This window comes from Eupeodes corollae, chromosome 1 (genome assembly GCF_945859685.1).
Source record: "Eupeodes corollae chromosome 1, idEupCoro1.1, whole genome shotgun sequence".
Lineage (NCBI taxonomy): Eukaryota > Metazoa > Arthropoda > Insecta > Diptera > Syrphidae > Eupeodes > Eupeodes corollae.
Genome location: NC_079147.1, coordinates 40,265,642 through 40,287,865, shown reverse-complemented (window position 1 = coordinate 40,287,865; position 22,224 = coordinate 40,265,642). Strand labels below are relative to the sequence as shown.

The following is a 22,224-nucleotide window of genomic DNA, read 5'->3' as shown; positions in this document are numbered from 1 at the left end:
GAAGTCACCATTGCCTTTTCAAATAATAATTTCACAAAAATTGTTGCTAAAATTCAGAAACCATGACCGTGCAGTCTACCCCCACTAAAGAAGAAATTATTTCCGCCATCGCAGCCCTGAAAGACAACAAAGAGGTTGGACTTTAAGACATATCCTCAATCAATTTATTATTGCAGTATTTGAAACAGAGACTTCTCTTAACTAGGTTAGGTTGGTTAGGTTGAAATGGCTTTCCAAGATGGAAACGGACACACTTAGTCCAGTTTAATGGCCCATTGTGGTACCACATGAATCTTGGGGCTTCCTCCTAAGCTCAATTGAACCAGTTTGAGTTTCTTACGAAACGTGAGAGGCTGATTATGCTGATATGATTTAGATCGTTTAGATCGTTAAAGAAGAATTCTCCTAGGTAATTCTTGCGTTTTCGAGCCAGCCATGTATAGAGATTAAGCAAAAGTATTAGTTTGTCTTAGGCATTTTGTAAGAGTTAAGATGCTTTCCTGACACTGCTATAGCAACGTCGTCTGCATAGGCTATCACTCTGAAACCCTCCGCTTCCAGAATAGTTAGGATTTCATTCACCACTAGGTTCCATAGGAGAGGGGATAGAACACCACCTTGCGGTGTCCCTCTATTAATGAATCGTCTCCCAGAAGAGTTGCACAATTTTGAGTTAATTATTCTGATAGTAAGCATTAATAATTAACTCCCGAAACGAACTCTCTACACTAAGAGATGTAAGTGCAGATATGTCCACGTTGTTAAAGGCACCTTCGATGTTAAGGAAAGCAACCATAGTGAACTCTTCATGATGGATGGCATTTTCGATGGTGCGTACTAAGGTGTGTAACGCTGTTTTCACGGACTTACCTTTATACAGTAGGCATGTTAAGACGAGGACAGAAGTCTTGTATTAATTCTTGCCCTTAAATGGATATCAATCAATCTTTCCAAGGTTTTAAGAAGGAATGATGATAGACTTATGGGTCTTAGATCTTTAGGATTAACTTGCGATAATCGAACATTGAAAAAGATACCACACCGTTCTTTTAATAGTATTACTGGAACAGGTAACCAGCCAGCTAGAAGCAGCAGAATTCCGCACTTAATCTAGATCCTTTGTGGATCACATCAATACCTTAGGTATTATCAAAGAGAGCATTGAATTTTGTTAACTAATTCATCTGGCTTGCCTCAAGCAGTTATTGCTAAAAATACTAGAGCTACATATGATACATACAAATGTGACGTTTTGTTTAAAGAAATGTTTCTAGAGGACTTTGAAACCTAACATGGGGTAAGGCTGTATACTTTTACCGATAGTATTTCTATGTTTATAAAGTAACTTACTTCACGTAGCTTTTTCCAATGGAGTAGGAGAAAATCAGTGGATTCTAAAATAACACCTCTAACATGTAATACAGTTTTATAGCTTGAGATCCATTCGCCAAGAACCAGCCTTTAAACTTCCTATTCAATCCACGTCAATATTTCTGGACAATCGATAGAAATGGTAGAATAGGAGTAATGTTTCTAAAGGATGGTTAAATTTTAAGGTGAACTGGAACCATGAACAGATAAACAATTGGACGTACAATCAGAAAAATCTCAAAAATTTAAGCCAACCGGGTCTGTAAGAGATGTGTAAACACCAGTGCGTGCTCGTACAGCTCATACTGTAGAACTGCTATTCGCGATAGAGTGGCTGAAATCCATCAACGCTCGTCGTTGATGAACATTATGCATAAAGAGTTTCATTTACACGTTTACATCTAAAGCTTCTTGACTGTTTGAAGCATCGTCAATGGTGGTAAAAATTGTCAACAGTGGATGATCAATTTGTATAAAAGATCATTTTGACCTCAGTGGATTCTTCAATAAGTAGAATTTCCGCATTTGGGCGAATGATAATCCAAGAGTGATTGTCAAACCAATGCACCCACAAAAGTGACTGTTGGGTGCGTTTTATGGGGTGGCATCATTAAGCCGTATTTTTCCAAAATGATATCTCGCTTGTTGGCGATATCAATTTGCAGTCAGGATTATTTGATTTATCAACATTCGACTTCTTTCTTTGGAGTTATTTGAAAAAAAAAATAAATAAAGGTGAACGTTTATAAGCCAGCAACAGTTTAAGAGGTAGAGGATGAAAAATATTGGCACATTAACGGCATAAAACCTCAATCATCGTCAAATTTGGACCTTCGGATGGAGATGTGCAGCCGAAGTCACAGTGATTATTTGGCCGATATATTGTGTCTTACATAATTGAACCAAAGCAATATTATCATAATAAAAAGGAATAACAATAATTTCCTAAACAATTTCTGTTTTATTGAAAATCAAAATCACCCCTTTATATTTTAAAGGGTGGTTACATTTTATGGGCAGATGTTGAAGTAAAGAATTACGTTCACATTGTTGTCTAAAAAATGGATACACATTTCTTATAGGTTGAAGACCAAACTACTAGTATTCTCCGAACTTGGTTTCCAATAAATTGATTGTGATATTCGCTGTGTAGCTTGTGGTGCCCTGTTTTAACCATATAACCTCCGAGTCCATTTCATCCAATTGGGGCCAAAAATATTTGGTTATCACTAAACGGTAGCGATCCTTATTGACAGTATCGTGCCGGTCTTGATCATCACGCTGCAATGAAGCCGCGCGCCGCCGACGGGCCATAAACCACCTTGTGTGGTTTGAAAACGATGTCACAGAGCTGCCCAATGCTTGAGAACGACGTGTGAGAAACACTTTTGGGCTTTCTGCAACTCAAGCCCCAGCGGCAGCAATATTCTCGACACTACGGGCACTTCTTTGTTTCACTGGCACGGTAACATTTTGTACTGTGCCTGTGGATTGAAATTTTTCCACAAGACGCTCAATTATTGATCTGCTAGGACCGATTATGACGACTATAGATTGGACGTAGCGCTCTTAACGTTGACTCCGAATTTCGGTAGCAAATTTTAATAATTTCGACTAGTTGTTGGGTCGTATATCTTTCCATCATAAAATGGCAAACTTTATTGAAGAGATATTTCAAAAGAGCGGCAAGAAATATGGCGTCGTTTGCTGTGTATGTTGCTCTACTTTTGTATCGTCTCTGTTGAAAAATCCTGTACATGAATATAAAAGTAGGAGCAAATTGTCCATACGCTTCGAAAAGACGAATAAGCATTTCGTATGTGGCTATAGTGCATATTCCAATCACATTCAATACTTCGGGGTATCACAATGGATCTATATTGATCTAAGAGTTGCGATAACGTCATAAATCGCCAGGCCATCAACCAAGATTTCGTAATAAAACAGCCGAATCTTCGGATAGTTAAAAAACTAGTTTGCGCAATTGCTCGTAGAGATCAGAACCATCTGACTTATAACTCATCGTTTAGTTTATGTTACTCATTTTTAGCGCTTAAAATGTACCTATTTTACAAACTAGTTTTGTTTCTTAGTAAATAAATAAATTATATGTCAATTACGATAATAACAATCAAGAAGAATTCAACAAACCGAGATTGTATTCAAAATTGATATGTATTTCAGTTCTCTTTCCTGAATATTTAATGGCCAGCTGTTATTTACGAATTCATTAGTCGTGCTTGATTAAAAACCAAACCGAAATTGTCAATTAATTAGGCCAAAACAAGGACGAAAAAAAAGCTCTTTTCCTAAGTATAATCATTATTACATTCATATAGAATACCACTAACGCATTATTTTATACAATTGAATCCAATATTATTTGTGTTTTGTTTTTAGATAAAATAATATCAAAAACATTTTCAAAACAATTATAATCCCCCAAAACTACTCTATACTCACCCACTGTCCTGTCCCCTGTCCTAACCAATGACCAACCCACATGTCATTGTTTAATATTTAATTAGTCTGAAGCATTTTAGTGGTCGATTTTTTGTCAGGCTTAACAGATTTCGGTGTTATTCCATATTTCTCATTATTATATCTATCTACATATAAAATATTATTGTGGCAAGTTGAGCTGAGGTTAATTAAGGGATTTAACATTGTGATTTGAGGGGATTATAATAGAGAATTATTCGTAATGATATACGTTCCGATTCTGTTTCTGTAGCTGTGCTGTGCGTATGGCATAATGTGACATAATGTTCGAAATCATATTTCAGAAGAAAAAATATTTTCAAAACAGAATTAAATATGAGAAGTTAGTGGTTAGAGTTGGAAGAAGAATACAAATGTTTGCCTGTCAACATCAAGAATTTTTTGTTTGCATTAACGAGTCCTTAAAGAGGACATTCAAAGAAAATACTTCAAGAATTTTCTTTTGAAAATGAGTCTCAGCTGTTAACAGAAAAACCAACACCATCTTATAGGGAAAGTTGTGTTTGACAAGCTTTTCTTATGAAAATATTTACTAAATTGTAGTTTTTTAAGTTAAGAGTAAATAATTTAAAAAGTGTTTCATTTAATCACTATCGCATTTGGTATTTGTTTATTTTTATAAATGATTCTCGGTTAAGATCGTAAGGTCTTAAAACAACAAACAGCGATACAATTTTAATATAAATTTATGAATCATCGCCTGATGGTCGAAAAGTGGCTATGATATGAACCGTTTTTCGCTTGTTAACCGATTTAGCATCGTAGATTGCAATCCTAAAGGGTATTTTTGAGAGGTATAGAACTTTAAGTTGGCGGTCAGCCATCAGCCGAATAAGACGAATAACATGTAGCTTACGAAAATATGCACGTCCCGCAACTATTTAAGACTGATGAAAATGTGGATAAAGCCTCTTCGCGGCGGATGCTGCTAGGACAAACCCCAAAAGGTTTGGCTTCTATAGTTTAGCTATTACTTTAGGTTGGCGATAGGCTGATAATTTGTCAGAAATGGACCGACTTCACAACGCTAATCACAGCAACAAAAAGGGTTAGGTAAGGTTAGGTTATATTGGCTGTCCAAGATGGAAACGGACACACTTAGGCTGGTTTAATGGGCCATTGTGATACCACATGAATCTAGAGGCTTCCTCCTAAGCTCAATGGAACCAGCTTGAGTCCCTTACGAAATGTGAGAGGCTGATTATACCGATATGATTTAGATCGTTTAGATTGTTAAAGAAGAATTCTCCTAGGTAATTCTTGCGTTTTCGAGCTAGAGCAGGGCATGTACACTATATAGAGAAGATGAAGAACCGTTTCTTCCTCTTCCTCTTCCTCGTCCATACAGCTTCTGCAAAAGTCATTTGAGAATACGCCTAGTCTCGTGGCGTGTTTTCCTATTAGAGAGTGTCCGGTTATAACACCTATTATCGACTTTATATGCGGTCTGCTTAGAGAGAGCAAGCACCTTGAACGTTTTATATCCAGTGTTGGCCAGATGTTTTTTGTGGCTTGACACGTGGAGATGTTGTTCCACCTGGTGCCTGCCCTCCTCGCAGCGTCTTGCATTAGCAACAGTTTACAAGTAGCGATTGGTATGCCAGTACTTGCCAAACGTGGTAGGATGGGCTGTACTGTACCGTTCCTGGCGAGTTCATCTGCCTTATAAGCGGGCCATAGAGACAGTTACCTGGAATGTATCTATGGCCCGGCACCCAGCAAAGGTGCATATTAAACTGTTGCGCCATCTCCATTAGAGATGATCGACAGTTATGGACTGTTATAGTGTTTGTAGAGACAGAGTCCAGAGATTTGAAAGCGGCCTGGCTGTCGGAGAAAATAAGGATATCAGATGTTGATATCACGTTTTCTTTGAGCCAATACAAGACTTCGTTAATCGCCAAAAGTTCCGCCTGGAACAAGCTACAATGATTGGGAAGGCGGAATGAGAGACTTAATTTCAGTCGTTCAGAGTACACACCTCCACCAACCCCTTCTTTGGTTTTTGAGCCATCTGTATAAACAAAAAGGGTACAACAATTTATCTCATAGAACGTAAGATAATTCTATAGAGCTCGAGCAGCTAACCGATACCATTTCAATGTTCAAGGCTCATATAACTGCGATACAAGAAATACGAAGGACAAGGAAGGGCGTTTTACAGAAGAAAGAATATGACGCATACAACAGCTGTCATACAAAACACCATTTGCTCGGCTTCCTAGTCAGCGAATAAGTGAAGTCTACAATTATCGGCTTAAACGCTAAAAACGAAAGGCTATGCACATTTCGCGTGCAAACATTCACGGACCTACGGTGGAATGCCCTGACGAATAGAAAAAAAATTACTAGAAACATGTCAAAATGGTACTTAATGCCTGTGCAAGTTATACTCTTAAGGTCATTCTAAGAATTTATATACAGGCGCCCATAGTTTGTATGAGAACACTAATGACAACGGACTTCGAGTTTAAGAATGGTCGTTGCGAGTACCAGGTTCCCGCCTGAAGATGTCTATATGAAGCCACCTGGGTTTACCTGATGGAATTACTCGAAACCAGATTGACCACGTGTTTATATACCTTAGAAGAGGTCAAGAAGGCTGTGAAGAAGCTCAAACAAAACAAAACCCCAGGAGCCGATGACATATCAGGTGAGCTGTTTCAACATGGCTTCCGCCAATTCACTAAATTATATTGCACGTATGGGAACTTGAAGAAATGACAAGACTGGTGAAATATTATAAACAAGAAAGGAGACGTCACAACGTGCAACAACTGTAGAGGTATCGTGTTGTTGAGTACCGGCTATAAGATACTCTCGTCTATCCTACAAGATCGGATAGCCTCATACGCTAAAACTATCATCGGGAAATATTAATTCGGGTTTATCCCAGGAAAATCAACAACTGGTCAAATTGTTACAATTAGGAAAAAATGTCAAGAATTTAATATTTCAACTAACCATCTGCTTATGAACGGCTACGATAGCATAGCCAGTTTAGAACTTTACAAAACCATGAGAAAATTTGGCATCCAAAACAAATTGAGATATCTAGGTATAGGTTGATCAAGACCAATACAACAAGCCAAGTTATAATAGCTGTGGCTGCACATTAGTGAAGGAAAACCTATTGGTAAATCTATTAGTGGTTTGAAGTTTCAAATACCTTGTGTCAATATAAGCTACCGGTACAAAAAACACGAGCAGTTTCTAAAACCCAACAGTGCCTTATTCAATATTTCAAAGAATCAAGAAACCAACGATGGTTTGCCAGTATCTGAGACCCGGATGCTTAGAAAAAGACACTCCGACCTTAAAAGAACGTTCGAGAGAATGGTCTTGCGGAGAATGGTTGGCCCCTTATATAAGGAAGGACGAGTCCGTAGACGCTGTAAGCTGATATTGTAACAATAATTAAGCTCGATAGACTCCGATGGACTGGACATCCAGCTCATATGAGCGAAGAGGATCAAGCTTGTAAGGTCCGTTATAGTACATTTTATAGGTGACATTCTGGCAGACCATACTTACTCTAAGGAGATAGCATAGACCAGCAAGCCTTGTCATTATAGCGATTGGGATAAATGGAGGGACTTGTTTTATGAGGGCGGACCAAATCCCGGTTCTGAAGGCAATGATGGTGATGATAAAACTTTATTTTTTTAATACTATTTCAACTGGTGATCATTTCGTCAGCTGTCAGGTAATTTATTTTTATTTTGGTGTGACATTTTAAGAATTGAAGCACAGGATCACTTAGCAAGGTAGTTGTCGATCACAATTTTCATAAGGGAATTTTATAAAGCGATAAAACTTACTTTTTGTTGAAGTTATATGTCAATATTTAAACCTACTGACTTTTTAGTTCATCAACTGAACAACTATGATGTGCGGAAGCCGTGGTTTCAATAAAACGGACCACGTTTCACATATCATGCCACAATTGATTTATTAAAGGAAATTATTGATAATAGCTTATTTGCACGATAAAGTCCCATGAATCAGCCTCCAAGATCTTGCTATTAAAGACCGCTTCATTATATTCTGTTGGGATATGTGACAGTTTGGAGGACAACATTCTTCATGATTTTACAGATATACGGACACAAATGTTGGAAAAAGTCATCGAAAATTTTGTCTATAGCCATAGCCATAGCGGACATAACCTAAAAATTATATTTGAATTATAATCTCGGAAGATTATTTTTTGAATAAATCATTTTTCATGTCCATTTAAACAAAACTCATCTTTGTTTGATTCCATTTCAAAATTATATACCTCCATTAAATAAAAAACACCATTTATAACTAATATGATGACATTTCAAATGACAGCCGAGTTTGACAGATGTCAAATGCCAGCGTTATTTAATTAAAATCACGAAATGAATGGCCCTTAAATTAAATCTTATGAAATTCCAAGAAAAAGACTCTTTGATTTTTGATGAAAACTTAAAGTTTAATATGTTTTCGTGTCTTGACGCAAAAAAAATAAATATAAACAAAATGTCAATAATGAGTGTTATCAAATGTCAATCAACATCAAGGCCGAAAAATAAGAACAACAAAAATACATTTAAGATTTAACGACTATCAATTCTTAATTTATTGAATAAAATATTTTTGTATTTTTTTTTCGGTCCACTTGACTTTGACAAGTCGCCATTATGGCGTCGTCGTTTGACGCATCGTTTTTCGACTGTCTAAGACGTTCTATATAAGCAACCAAACAAACAACAACAATAAAAGAAGGAAAGCGAAAGCACTTTTCTTCCCCAAATCAAAACATCAAACAGAACCAGAACCTTTCAGACACAAGATAATTTACTACTCCCCAAAAAACCCCACTTTAGCTCCAAGTAAACATATAGATTTATCTATTGTTCCCATTCCCAAATACGTTTATAAGTTAAAAGAAGATAGGGACTGTTTGATATATACTTATATATATATATTCCGTTAAAGTAATTTATTGCAAAGCAAATTCAAAGCCATCAAGTTTATCAAATAAAAAAATAAAAGAAGTTTGGAAACTGTACCAGGTGGAGTTTGAGTAAGTAAAATACAATTGAGGCGCCTTATTTATAGAATGATGCCTTTTCATCACGTTTTGGTTTTGGCTAAAATTGATACTTTTGAAAAAATAGAACAAAAAAGTAATGATATTTTGATGTTAGAAGAAACTTACTTTATTTGTTCCCATATTGATTCGCCAAAGTGCTTTAGGACCAACAATTCCAGAGCGTAATTTACAAATCCATACTAGAAGAAAAACAAACGATAAACAATTACAATTTACAGTTAAAATTATTGTTTTCTTTTGTTGGAAGGAAATGTGAGACTTAGAACATTAGGGGAATTAGTTAAAATTTGTGTTTTGGAATAAGAAGTTTCGTTTTGATATGAATGAGAATGAGTTGTTTTTAATGATAAGCAAACATTTCACATTCGTGAAGTACGGCTAAAAAGTCAATATCTCTACTTTACTGTAAAATAGAAATTGGACTCAAGGGTAAATTGATTAGCATTTTGTAAGACGCGAGTATTATGTTTTATTTGTTTAATGTAGAGAATAAGTTGGGTTGAAAGACTGGCAGATTTTTGTGATATTCTAAAGTACTGAACCTTAATAAATGACTAAACCTATGTTTCTTTCTGAAGCATAATAAGCTTCTTAAAATACATTTCTCCAAGATTTTAAAGAATTTGTTTCGTATGTTGAATAAATCTGGATTGTGTTTTCTTGTTCTTTCTCATCACTGCATCCTCTTCACATGTCATCGGAGTCAAGGTGCATTTTCTTTATATGATGTTCACCCAGCAGGTTGTGACCTATTATTATGCTTACAAGCAGTCATAAAGATTTTTTGTCCAGGCATCATCGAGCGACTATAACTTCCTGGCCAGGCACAGGTTTCAATATCCTTCAATCTTTCATTTATTTGTTATAGTGTCTTCCGTGTACTTTAATTCACAGATTGAGGTGTCTATGGTTCAGCGTTGTACCAATCCACGTTAGCTCATTAGCTTTCTTTTTTTCGGGTACACCGCTGTGACTTGTTACTAAGCAAAGCTAATGTTGAAAAAGAAAGAACCGCAAGTTCGTAATTTACAAGCTTCGATTTGATTGTTGTGACAGGTTTTAATGCTACTTGCTTATATATTTAATATATCATTGAGACCTATTTTGCAGCATAAGTTACTGCCAATACTTACTTACTTAATGTGGCGCTACAGTCCTGTGTGAACTAGGGCCTCACCCAACAAACTTCTCCATCTAGCCCGGTCCCTAGCTAGATGACTCCAGTTTCGCGCTCCAAGTTGGGTGAGGTCACCTTCCACTTGTGCGCGCCACCTGATCCGCAGTGTTCCTCTACTGCTCTGTCCTGTGGGTGAGGATTCGAAGACTTTCAAGGCCGGAGCATTGGTTTCCATACGCTCCACGTGACCCAGCCATCTTAGTCGTTGGACTTTTACCCTTCTGGCTAAGTCTACGTCGCTGTACAGCCCGTACAGCACGTCCTACGCGTACGGGACCGTAGATCACACGAAGAACTTTTATCTCGAAGCGACCCAAGGTGCTTTCATCCGCTTTTGTCATAGTCCATGCTTCTGCACCGTATAGCAGGACGGGGATGATAAGGGTCTTATAAAGCAACACTTTGGTCCCTCGAGAGAGGACTTTACCACTTGCTTTCTTAGTCCAAAGAAACAGCGGTTAGCAAGAGTTATTCTGCGTTTGATCTCAGCGCTGGTGTTGTTTTCTGCGTTTACAGCGGAGTCTAGGAAGACTAAGTCCTTGACTACCTCAAAGTTACGTCTGTCGATTGTGACGTTTTGACCAAAACGTCAGTGTTGTATGTCCTTTCTAGACGATAGCATGTATTTTGTTTTGCCCTCTTTAACCGCTAAACCCATTTTTGCCGCCTCTGCCTGAATACTTACATAAGCCCCATTGACATCACGCTGTGTTCTTCCGATTATGTCAATGTCATCAGCATATGCCAGTAATTGGATAGACTTTTGAAAGATAGTGCCTCTAGAGTTGACGTGTGAGCTCTGCACTATTCTTTCAAGTACGATGTTAAAAAAATCACATGACAGCGCATCATAGTTCTGTTAAGTCGTTTCCAACCTTTATGGAGCAGCGTGAATTCTCCATGGTCATCCTGAACAAACGGACGAGTTTGGCAGGGATGCCAAAATTAGACATGGCTCTGTACACCTCGTCCTGTAGATGCTGTCATATGCGGCCTTGAAATCGATGAAAAGAGGGTGGGTGTCGATTTGGTGTTCTTGGGTTTTTTCAGGATCTGCCGTAATGTGAATATTTGATCAACTGTGGACTTTCCTGGTCTAAAACCACACTGATAAGGACCTATCAGGTTGTTGACGATGGGTTTTAGACGTTCACATATTACGGCAGAGAAGATTTTATAGGCGATGTTAAGTAGACTTATTCCTCTATAGTTGGTGCGGTTTAGAGGGTCTCCTTTTTCAGGATCGGGCAAACAGTACTGAGGTTCCATTCATCGGGCATGCTTTCTTCCGACCATATCTTACAGATAAGTTGGTGCATGCTCCTAACCAACTTATCTCCAGCTGCTTTAAAGAGCTTGGCATTCAAGCCATCCGCTCAAGCAGCGGCTTTGTTAGACTTCAGTTTGTTAGATCTTTACTTCGTCTAAGTTGGGAGGACGGCTTTCGTCGTCTATGTTGAATGGATCATCCGGCCTGACAGCGGAATTCAGTTCTTCGTCGCCGTTATACAGTCTGCAGAAGTGGTACTTCCATATCCTCAGCATTGACTGCGGTTCCACTATGATGTTTCCACTTTCGTCTTTGCAGCCTTCGGTTCTAGGTTTATGTACCTGTGAATTTCGTTTCACCTTTCGAACCTCATTCCTGCTTTTATACTTCTCAACATCTTCGACGGCACGCTTCCCATGACCTCTCTTTTTCCTTCTGAAAAGTCGGCGTTCCTCTCGCCTCTTCTGCTCATAGAGCTCACGAGCAGCTCTCGTCCTTTTATGCAGCGCCGCTTTGCGTGCCTGTTGTTTGGCTGCATTTGCCTGCCGACATTCCTCATCAAACCAGGGGTTCCTTGTTGGTGGCTGTTTGAAACCCAGCACATCAGAGGCGGCTTCTCTGATTGCATCTTGGCAATGTTGCCACTGGTTTTCGATACATTGTGTTGGCGGCAGAGAACTTCGAGAGAGGTTACTTGTCACTCGGTCGGAAAAGGATTTGGCGATCTCTGGCGATTGTAGCCGTTCGACGTTGTATCTTCTCCCAGCACCTCCCTGTTTTGCCTTGGGTCTGGAAATCCGAAGTGCTACCCTGGCTACAACGAGGTAGTGGTCCGAGTCGATGTTAGCTCCTCGGAAAGTTCGTACATCCATAATGCTGGAAGCGTGTCTGGCGTCGATCGCAATATGGTCAATCTGGTTGACGGTAGATTGATCTGGAGAAGTCCAAGTTCCTTTGTGGATGTTGAGGTGTGGAAAACGCGTACTGGCTACCATGACGTTTCGCCCCGCAGCAAAATCTATGAGCCTGAATCCATTGTCGGAAGTGTTGTCGTGCAGGCTGTTCTTCCCGATTATTCCACCAAAGATGTCTTCCCTTCCTAGCTTGGCATTAAAATCGCCCAGGAGTATTTTAATATCGTAGCTAGGACACTGCTCATATGTTTTGTGTAGGAGATCGAAGAACATATCTTTGGTGTTGTAGTCTTTCTCTTCTGTGGGGGCTTGCGCACATATTTCAGTGGTACGAGCGAAACGATGATGCGCAGGCCGATACGATGACGTATCTCTACAAATCCTTGATGTAGATTCTATGGTACTTAAGATATCATAATGATTACAATATCTTCCTCTGGGTATTTTAAAAAGTTTTAAACAATGGATCAACATTAACCCATAATGTTGTTTTTTAGTGAAATGCCAATGATTCTTAAATTTTGTTTCATTCGACATTAAAAACAAACATATTTTTTAAAAAAGCAGCTACTTTGTTTTTATAATATGCACTTTAAATATTTCCAATATTTTTCAAAATTTTCCAAAAATTCTACGACAAAACTGTAACACCAAGTTTTTGAAATAAGTACAACTATAAAAATACAGTTGGGTTGGGTTGCCTATGCCATCTAAAGTATTTTTCACGGGTGCTGCCTCTTGCGAGGAATTGACAAATTCTTGTCATGAAAAGTGGTTTCTCAAATTTGCCGTTCGGATTTGACTTAAAACAGTAGCGCCCCTCCATCCCTGACAAGAGGACTCGCACACAGGAATGGTTGAAGGTGGTAAGTCACTAGGCCCTAGTTCTCAAAGGAATTTCGCACTATACCCAATTTATTTTTTTTCATAAATATACAGTTTAAAAAATTAAATTAATTAAGCAGATAACTAAAATCTCAGTTCGGATACGAAATTAGCTCATAAAATGTAATTACTTAAACATATTTTAGATTCAAGACTTCTTTAAACATTGTACAAATTTCGGAACACTAAATGAAATAGTTCTAGAAGTTAAATTTTTGAACTTTGCAGTGTGACATTGGAGAACAGAAATATGAATTTTAATATTTTTTATGAATAAATAGACTGTATTCCGATATGTGTTTAAATAATGTATTATGATTTTAGGGCGCATTAATAAAGCTTTCTACATAAGTTTGGAATTTGGACTATACTTTATAAAGCAAATGTTTTCGATTGTTTCAAACTATATACCCCACAATTCCGCATTTATCTTTATCTAACAAGACGTAATTTAATTTCAAATTTTAAATAAAGTTTTGAAGTGTTGAGAAATTTCTAGCAAGGTTGTTTGAAATAAAACTTAATAATATAAGTCCAGAACTTACATATGTAATTGCTTGTGAAAAATATAAGTGGAGACATACTTCAAATACTTGTAGAATGCTACAATTATCATGTTCAATCGTTGAACAACGTACTTCAAAACGAATTTTTAGTCAAATATTGAAATAAAGTTAAAATTACATGAAATTCTTAAATTAACTGTTCAAGATGTTCAATACATTTTATCACTGGTTAACATATAAGTCCTTAAGAAATTATTTTAAAGTTGAACAAATGGTTTCTAGTTTAATCACAATTTTAAATCATTAACCTGGCGAGGAGTGAAGTGAAGAGTGCTCATTTATACATACTTATGTTCCAACTTCAATGAGCTTAAAGGATTACTCTTTATCTCTTTAAATAAACACAGAGTCCAGTCCTCAATTAAATGTTTCTTCCTTACCTCATTAAATTAGTAAGTTGCACATAAGAGATATGTACAAGTACTTTAAAAACATTATATCGTTCATTCGGCTTAGGCAAGGAATCTATGAATCTTGTTTATTGAAAGGTTTTGTCTTTATCAAGTAGAAATTATTTTAGCTAATGCTTTTTCGAATAAGGTACACCTCACCTTCATCACTTGAAATAATTATCAATCGAATAGGGTGGTCCAAAACACTAGTTAAAAAATAAAAAACAAATGTCTTTTGGGATACATACGCCAAAAGCATACAGGTATTCTTCAACTTACGTTTAAGCCAAATTTAAGCTGAATTCTTCCAATTTTTGTTTGGTTTCATCCAATCACTAAATAGTAAATTCATTAAATTAACAAAAGTTGGTATATTTATAATGAAGTACTTCATTATGAATGTGGGCTGAAGAAATCCATAATTGGTTTTAATTTAAGTTTCTATCAAAGCATCAGTGGTCTAAAATACTTTTCAGATATTTTTAAGATTGTATCGAAACTTCTGCGCCATCCCGATGTTTATTTATTTCGTTCTTAGCTTAGATAACTTTGTATTGAGATTGAAAGATACATTTCAAGTAGGAAAGTGGTATCTATCTATCTTAAATACAAACAAGAAAAAAACAATCTAACAAAAACGTAAATATTTGCACTAAAGGAGACTTGAAAGTGTCAGGAACAGGATGCAACCAATTTATTGCAATCAATTCAACTGGGTCTTTATTTTTAGACAATACAAAAAAGAACAAATGGCTTGGCTGTCTTTATTTACCTCAGATAAACTTTATCCTTACCATCTTGACCATTTTCAAGGACTATTTTATTTATGGGTATTTTTAAAATCATACCACGTGTCCTTAAGTGATGTTTATTAACTTTCTGTTGAATTTGAAGTTATTGTTATCGGTCTTAATTTGTCAAGTTGACAATTTTAACATTTTTCGACGTTTCAAGGTCCTAAGAATCTAATCCATGTTTTTCATACAAATTTATGTGCGTGTCGGTGTTAATAGTGATACACAGATTTTAATGCAAAGGCAGAGGGTTATCCATTTAACGGTTTCAGAAGAATAGAGCTGGAATTCTGTCATATGTCAAACTCAGTTCTTGAAACATTTTTTTGTTTACAGTTGAAAGTCTGACATTTACATAAATGGATCGCTTAACAAACAATCGCAGAACACATACAAATTGTTAAAACCTACTACAAAAATGGTGATTCTGCAACAGCCGCACATCATGCTTTATAAGAAGTTCATGACTTACACAATCGTCCAACTATTCAAGCTTGGACTGGATTGATTACAGATATTTTAAGGGTTGTGCGTGCATCTTCGTTTCGCTCGTACCACTGAAAATATCGATGCTCTAAATAAAAATGTTGCCGAAGACAGCAAAATGGCGATTTCTCGTAGTTCTCTGGAACTAGAATTGTCTTACGGCACATTATGGAGTATTTTGCGGTTGGATCTACACCAAATCTATATAAAGTCCAGCTTACACAACAACTGAAGCCAGCTGACCGTTCACATCGTCAGGTCGTTGAGATGGCGAATGGGTGCTTGAACAACAGGCGGCGGACGGCTATTTTTCAAACCAAATTTTCTTCACGAACGAAGCACATTTCTCAATCATTGGGTATGTAACAAACAGAATTGTAGTATTTGCGGTTCTAAGAATCCTCAAGTAATTGAAGAGAGGCCATTACATACACAAAAAGTCAGTGTTTGGTGCATTTTTTGGTCCGGAGGTGTGAATGGACCTTACTTCTTTGAAAACCACGATGGAACGCCTGTCACCGTCATTTCAGAGCGTTGTGGTTATATAAAAAACGACCTTTTCTTACCTGCTATTGAAGAATACTACTTGAAGAATATGTGGTTTCAACAAGACGGTGCCACATGCCACGCAACTCGAGCGAATATGGCTTCATTGCAAGAGACAATTCCTGGCCGCGTAATTTCTTGTTGTGGCGAAATTAACTTTATTTATGCCGAAAACTTTTAACTCTTGAGCATTTAAAAACCAACATTCTTCAACCTATAGTTAAGATACCGCCCAATATGTGTCAAAAAGTGGTCAAAAAAGCCTCAAATTCTCCAAGGTAATTCCTGCGTTTTTGACCTATCGCAGTGCATGTACACTATACATGCGAGAAGGCGAAGAACTGTTTCCTCCTCTACCTTGCACATACAGCTTCTGCAAAAGTCATTTTGGAATACGTCTAGCCACATGGCGTGCTTTCCTATAAGACCTATAAGACAGAGTCCGGTTATGACACCTATTATCGAGATCATTTTGGATCTGCTTAGAGATAGCAAGCACCTTGATCGCTTTAAATCTTCGTTCTAGAAATATCTGGAAGGTATAGAAATCTGGAAGTTTCTGTCGAATTGCAGTTTAGGGATGGTGTAGTCTGTGTGCTTTGGAATCGATTCTAAATACCTTAATCCACTGCGACGAAGCTTTGAATAGCAGAGCTTGTTTTCTAAATATATCAAGAGGTGTGAGGTAGAGTAGGGTACCCAGTCCTGCAGATGGGGTCGTGTAAAGCGATCCACTTATACATATTCAAGTTGAACATTGGACTTTATTTAATTTGTAGTGGTTTATAGCTTTCTCTTAAGCAGTCCTCCATACTACCACACCGTACAATTAAATAGGTCTAATTACCGTTGGGTATTGGGTATAACCAATGCGTGATTGTGGGTTTTAAGCCCCATTTATTACCAATAGTTATTTCGCAAGAAAATAGAGCTACAGTAGCTTTTTTGGATCCAGAGTATTAGTCTATCAAAGGCATTTTTTTAAATATTTTTGTAAGGCGTTAAGATGCTTTCCGAAACTGCTATAGCAACGTCCACATAGGCGATCACCCTGAAACCCTATGCATCTAGACTAGTTAGGATTTCATCCACCACTAGGTTTCAGAGGAGAGGGGATAGAACACCACCTTGCGGTGTCCCTCTTCTAACGAATCGTCTACTAGAACAGTTGCCCAGTTTTGAGTTAATTATTCTATTAGTCAGCATTAAATTTATTAACTCCCGAAGCTAACTCTATACGTTTAGAAATATTAGTGCAGATGTGTCCACGTTGTTAAAGGCACCTTCAATGTCAAGGAAAGCAACCATAGTGAACTCTTTATGATGGAGGAAATAATCGATGGTGCGTACTAAGGTGTGTAACGCTGTTTCCACCGATTAACCTTTACAGTAGCCATGTTGAGACGAAGATAGGAGTCTTGTATCGATACGTGCCCTTAAATGGATATCAATCAATCTTTCCAAGGTCTTAAGAAGGAATGATGATAGACTTATAGGTCGTAGATCTTTAGGATTTGGGTATAAAAACAACTTTCACTTTTCTTCATGCTTAGGGAACATGAACCAGGTAAAGACAGCTGGTAAAAAATTGCCTCAAGGATTGGTGCAATTATTTTAGAAGTCTTTTGTAACTCGGCTGGTAATATTCCATCTGTTCCTGCAGATTTAAATGGGTTGAAGCAGTTGAAAGCCCATTGGAGCTTGTCCCTTGTGATCAAACCTTGTGGATATGTTGTATTTGAACTTCAACGAAAATGATTGTTGCAAGTTTCGGTTTAGAAAAATACCAGGAAAGTAAGTGTCTAGTAGTAAATTCAGCGATATATTACTTGAATTTGTCCAGGAGCCTTCTGCATAGAAACATAAGACACAATTTCTTATCAAGATCGTTAATAAAATATAAACAAAATAAGAAATAATATCAAATCAGTCAAATTTATTCCCAGCGTTAAAAATACTACTTTTGATAATATAGCTGAAAATGCAATTTTTCGAACATAATCATTTTAATTTGTGACGAGGATATTATACGTTGAGTAAGAATATATTTGAAGTGTTGCGTTTATTTTTGAGCTTAAAACTTCCCAACTGAAAGCATCTTCATAAAAATTAATAACCTCATAGTCATAACTTATAGCAATGTCTTTTATATAGTAAATTAATTTATATTGTTGCTTAAACATTATAGTTTGGATAAATGAATAATTTTAGCGAGATTGACTCATCGTAAAAAGAAGTCCTTAACATCTCTCTTGACTTATTACAATATGAAAAAGGAATCGTATCCTGGTGGAAAGCAAAGTAACTCAACTAAATCATCTGATTTATTGTTACAACTATCATTTTATCTACAAAAGCTAACAAGCACTTGTATCTAATGTTTTCTTTAGATTTGTAGCCAATTTCTTATTTAAAAAATGTATATTTATATTTTTTTCTGTATGGGTGTGTTTTCTGCCTAACTAAATTATTCCACCATCTTTATTATCATTCAAAGTATTCAATTACTTTCTAGATCATAATTGTCCATAAATATACCTATCCAAATATAAATTCTACACAAAAAAGCAAAACATTAAATTGAATTTTATTATCTCTATCTTTGATGAAACCTTTTGAATTTCAAGTGCACATGGAAAATATAGAAAAAGATATAACCTTGAGAAAATAAAATGAAAATTATAACAGAAGAAGAAGAAGAAATTATTTACGATTCATATAAAATAGCAATAACAATAATGCCAGCGAATTCTGACAAGATTTATAAATTATTTCGCCCATAATTGATGGTTCAGTGAATTCATTCGGCTTCAAGTAGAATGGCATTCTATAGGTATGAGGTTTCTTCCTTTGACTTTATGGTCTGATTCCTTCCAATAAAATTTGATTTTCCTTCAAATGATAGTTGTTTAGCTTGTCTAATAAATTATCCTTACATATTTTCAAACGTGAATGGATGATGTGTATATTTTAACCCCATCACTAGAACCGCACAAATAGTCGCCATCAACCTACGGAAACATATCAAATAAGAGTCGAAAATGCAATAAAATTTTGATACACTTTTATTTTATGACACTTTACAAAAATTTCAAAATAATACCGCAGCAATTCTAATAAAAATATTCAAAACATAAAAATGATGACGAAATATCCCGTCAATGCTGCAGAAGTCCTTAAATTTCAAATTCAACTATTATCATCATTTTTGACGATGCGATTGAGGGTGGGGCACCATCATATCGGAAAAAAAAGTCAAACTTTTTTGTTTGCATACTTTTTTGTGTCGACAAAGGAAAAAAGAAACACTTTGGGTTCTATGAATTATGACGAAACGAAAACCAAAGGAAAAACATCTTCGAGCTAGAAAATAATATCCTCTCGAAAAAAGTTTTCTGTTTTCTTTTTTTCTTTGACAAAAAACTTTTACTTGAAATCGTATTAATTTTTTGTTCTGCCTTGATGGCAAAAGAAATAAGCGTTGGTATGGTAAAATATCCTTTTTTCGTCCTTTTTTTCTGAGACCACACTGCTGCACAAAAGAAATACACAATCCGAGGTAAATACTCGTATACTTGAGTCGAAACTCGCATTTGTTCGAATTTGTCGAAAACATAAATTATAATTTTTTCAGTGGGTGGCTTAAAGGATTTCAGGATCGTTGATTTTTTTTTATTTCTCTTTGGCTGTTTGCATAAAAATGTAATAAGAATCTTTTAGCACGTTCCCTCATCGTTCGAATCATCAGGACGAACAAATGTAGGTACACAAAAATATTACAATATTCAGTTTGCATCTAAATTGAAGTTTAATTGATGGAATTTGTTTTGGCTTTCTGAGGCGGGGTGTACCGCAAACCAACCAATAGCAAGGAACCCAGAGCGTGTGTTTTTGTGTTCTTGGCGTGTCAATTTGCAATTTTAATTAAATTGGTCAATTTGGTGACAACCGCGATCTTTCTGCATTCATTATGGAAATTTAATATGTTCTGATGGTTTCACTTTAAAAAATAAATGCATTTGTAAATAGAAACATAATTTGTCTATCTAGTTTTGTATATAAAATGTGCTTACTGTACATATGTAATAAGGACTTTATATCGGATTGTGTCAGACATGACCATGGTCAGGATTTTGTTTGGGAGGTGTCTGTTTATTTAAAACATAAAGCAAAGGAATTCCAATAAAAATAAGTGTTAAATTACATGAATAATTTGTTTAATGACAAACAAACTTTTAAAAAATTGTCAAATGAAAAGAATAAAATGGTGATGATAAAATTGAATAAAGACTGATGAGTTAAACGAGAATTAACTAAACCTTTATCTTCGAGTATAGTAAAATAAGACTAAGAGATTGTAAACTATAAATTTGCTTTTAATTTAGTGTCAGCTTTCTAGATTACGCATTGTGTAAAAAGTCTCATAATATTCTGTGTGCGGCTTTCATTATGAAGCGTCGAAGGTCAAGAAATTGTACGCCATATCTCCTAACTGCAGTCTTACCCGCGTGTTATAAGAGAATCAAAATGTCACATAGAGACATTCCCGGGGCAAGTAAACAACAACACTCAAAAGAAACAAACAGGAACCACGCATAAGGATATCTACTTTAAAAGTTATGAAACACGGCTTTTCTAGGTTCTCGCTACTCAAGTGTTTGCCCTTGCGCCTTTTAAATTGTCATAGCGTGATAACCTTTGATGGGGAATTGAAGCCTTTCGAATTTGGAATGGCAAATCTATAGGAATTATTGGGATTTGATAAATAATTACGTGTTAACCTCTTAAACGCCGTGCCGGTTAAGAAATCATTGACTTATAATGTTTCACCCAAGTTGTGTGACATAAAGTCTTGAACGTCAAATGATAGAGGGAAATCTAACTTCCTCATAAGCATTACTGGCACTCCTAATTTGAATTGCAACTTGTGTGAGTGCACACGGGACAGCTGAAGTGAGTTTAAAAACTCAACTGAGTATAAAGTTCTCTGTTCTGAATTCATGACGGGATGTGTTGACAAATACTCCTTCATATTTCCAGCTCCTTCATCCAATATATGAATTAATTTGCCAAAGAACATCGTTAAACCGTCCATCTCCTATTTCTAATAGTGTCTCAGCATATTTTCGTTCGTAAATGTCAGTATTAGAATTGAATAATGATAGGTAACAATGATAAGTCCAAAATTCAGCACCTAAGGATATGCTATTGAATAGTGTTTTAAAAGAAACAGTACATCGAATATATAACTACAAGTATTATCGGTGGATCTGATAGAATGTGTTTGAAATGAGATATTTTACCTTGGTAAAAAATGGATTAAAACACTCTACAGTTTTGTTATAAAATCCAAATTAAAAATCATGTCATAATATTGCTCCGTTACGACGTTAAAGACCGACAAACAAACAAACAAACTGACTTTTACATTAATAATACTAAAAAAGATTAAAATTATTTAAACATTATATTAAAAGGAAAACGTTCCTCACAATTACAGTAATTTTCGCTTAATTGCACTTCGCTTTTCCACCAAAAACTAGCGTTCAAAATATCCCATATACATGCAAAAGTTTTGTTCGTTAATTCCTCGTTTATAGTCCAGTCAATGAACAAAAAAAATGTGTATTCACCTAAAAAAAATCTAAAAATCCATTTTTGAAACTTATCACACTTACTAAGGGATGTCTGGTAATGACCCAAAAAAAAAGTCCCCAAGAATCCAACGTGAGCTTCAAAGGCAGTTAAGAGAAACATGGAGATTGATTCATTTTTTCACGTTTATCTTGAAAAATATTTGTGGTATCAAGAAACATTGTTTCACAAAAATAAAACTCATTAAATTTTATAAAAAAAGTTTAAATAATTTTGTTCGTATCTGTTATATTTTATAAAATAGATCTAGCGGCAGTGAAGAGAAACATACTGTTTTTTCGGGTTTTCGGGTTTAACTAACAAACTTAAACAAGCCAAATTTAATACATTAATAATTATTGAAGTGGAGTGCCCGTGGCATTATGGTTAATTTATTTATTTTTTATTGCTTATTTAAGAAACTTGTTGTAACTTGGAAGCACTGAAATTGGTAGCGCTGCTCACTTTAAAACAAATTACAAAATAAAAGCTACCTGTTATTTGTTTTCTGTCATTTGCAATTTAAATTTCGATCGTCGCGACTTGTCGCCGTTGGCATTATTTCAGATAAATATTTGTTCTCTTATTAAAACAACTGGTG

The 22,224-nt window shown here is 36.0% G+C and overlaps 1 protein-coding gene across 1 annotated transcript in view; it reads right to left on the bottom strand.

Annotated features, from left to right (window-relative positions):
- LOC129954049 (guanylate cyclase soluble subunit beta-1) overlaps positions 1–22,224 on the bottom strand; it is a 326,886-nt gene that overhangs the window by 284,855 nt on the left and 19,807 nt on the right. Inside the window, exon 2 of the mRNA XM_056067692.1 lies at positions 9,065–9,138. Within this exon, the coding sequence (XP_055923667.1) occupies positions 9,065–9,138 (74 nt within the window). The remainder of the gene's footprint in view (positions 1–9,064; positions 9,139–22,224) is intronic.